The 1,162-nt window shown below is 43.6% G+C and overlaps 1 protein-coding gene across 1 annotated transcript in view; it reads right to left on the bottom strand.

The window, feature by feature from the left end:
- The window catches only part of tmem102 (transmembrane protein 102), a 3,902-nt gene extending 3,083 nt beyond the window's left edge, over window positions 1-819 (bottom strand). The window contains exon 1 of the mRNA XM_037678238.1: window positions 813-819. Coding sequence (XP_037534166.1) covers window positions 813-819 — 7 coding nt within the window. The remainder of the gene's footprint in view (window positions 1-812) is intronic.
- Between the last annotated feature and the right edge of the window lie 343 nt (window positions 820-1,162).

Genomic DNA, 1,162 nt, shown 5'->3' with positions numbered 1-1,162 from the left:
TCGTGCGGGCAACGACCCAAACAGGTGAGATCCCAAAGCAGACATGTCAGAGCATGGTCCGTGTCTGAATAATGCAGAATGCAGCAGAAGCAGGGCGTTCATGCGCTTTGACGGCCATGAAAGAACAAACACCCCCTCAGCTCAGATCTCCTGTCCCTTTTATTCATGTCCGCCAACCATTAATAACTATTTAAGTAGTCAAACAGGGAGGCGGGGTGTGTGTGGGGGTGGGGGGGCGGGTTGAACCTGTAATTACTGTTAATTCATTGGGTCAGGTGTGGTTTGGAAATGATGGCTACGGGCTGGGGCCGGGTCAGATTTTTTTGGGCCTGAATGCAACTCTACCCAGGAATCCAAAAAAGTTCAATCTGGTCCTCTGGACATTAAAAAAAAAACAAAAAAAAAACAAAGCAATAAAATATAGAAACGTTTCGTCTCTCATCCAAGAGACTTCCTCAGTCTCATTTTTTGAATGTCCAGAGGACCAGATTGAACTTTTTGGGATTTTTCTACCTGGATTATTGAGCATGCATCAGGATATCTACCCAGGAAGCATCTTTATAAGATGCCCAAACCACCTCAACTGGTTCCTCTCGATGTGGAGGAGCAGCGGTTCTACTACGAGTCGCTCCTGGATAAATGAACTCCTCACCCTATCTCTAAGGAAGAGTCCAGCTACACTACGGAGGAAACTCATTTCAACCGCCTGTTCCAGAGCCCATGCTGTGCGTCGAGGTGAGCTCGACTATATCTAGTCGGTATCTCTCAACCTCATGCACAAGCTCAGACTCCTTCCCCACCAGAGAGGTTACGTTCCATGTCTCAAGCGCCAGCTTTGGTAAGCCAGGGTCAGAGCGCCAAGGCCCCACCTTTGGCCACTGCCTATGGCGTTCTGCTATATGTAGCTTTAAGCTACTGTATTGCTAATTTAAGTTTTTAAATTCTGTTTTGCTATTTTTGACCTTGGTTGAGATTGTTTCAGTTTTCTAGACTTTTGGTATTAGTTTGTAGCTTATGTTTTGCTAATTTTAGCTTTCATTTAGCAAATTTTAACTTTTAGCAAAATACTTTTTCAGTTTTTAAATTTTTAGCTACTATTTTGCTAATTGCGGTTTTAGCTAGTGTTCTGCTATATGTAGCTTTAAGCTACTGTATTGCTAAT

Source organism: Nematolebias whitei, chromosome 1 (genome assembly GCF_014905685.2).
Source record: "Nematolebias whitei isolate Nwh7 chromosome 1, NemWhi1, whole genome shotgun sequence".
Taxonomy (NCBI): Eukaryota; Metazoa; Chordata; class Actinopteri; order Cyprinodontiformes; family Rivulidae; genus Nematolebias; species Nematolebias whitei.
The sequence above is the reverse complement of the archived record's forward strand: the minus strand, read 5'-3'. Positions and strand labels throughout refer to the sequence as shown.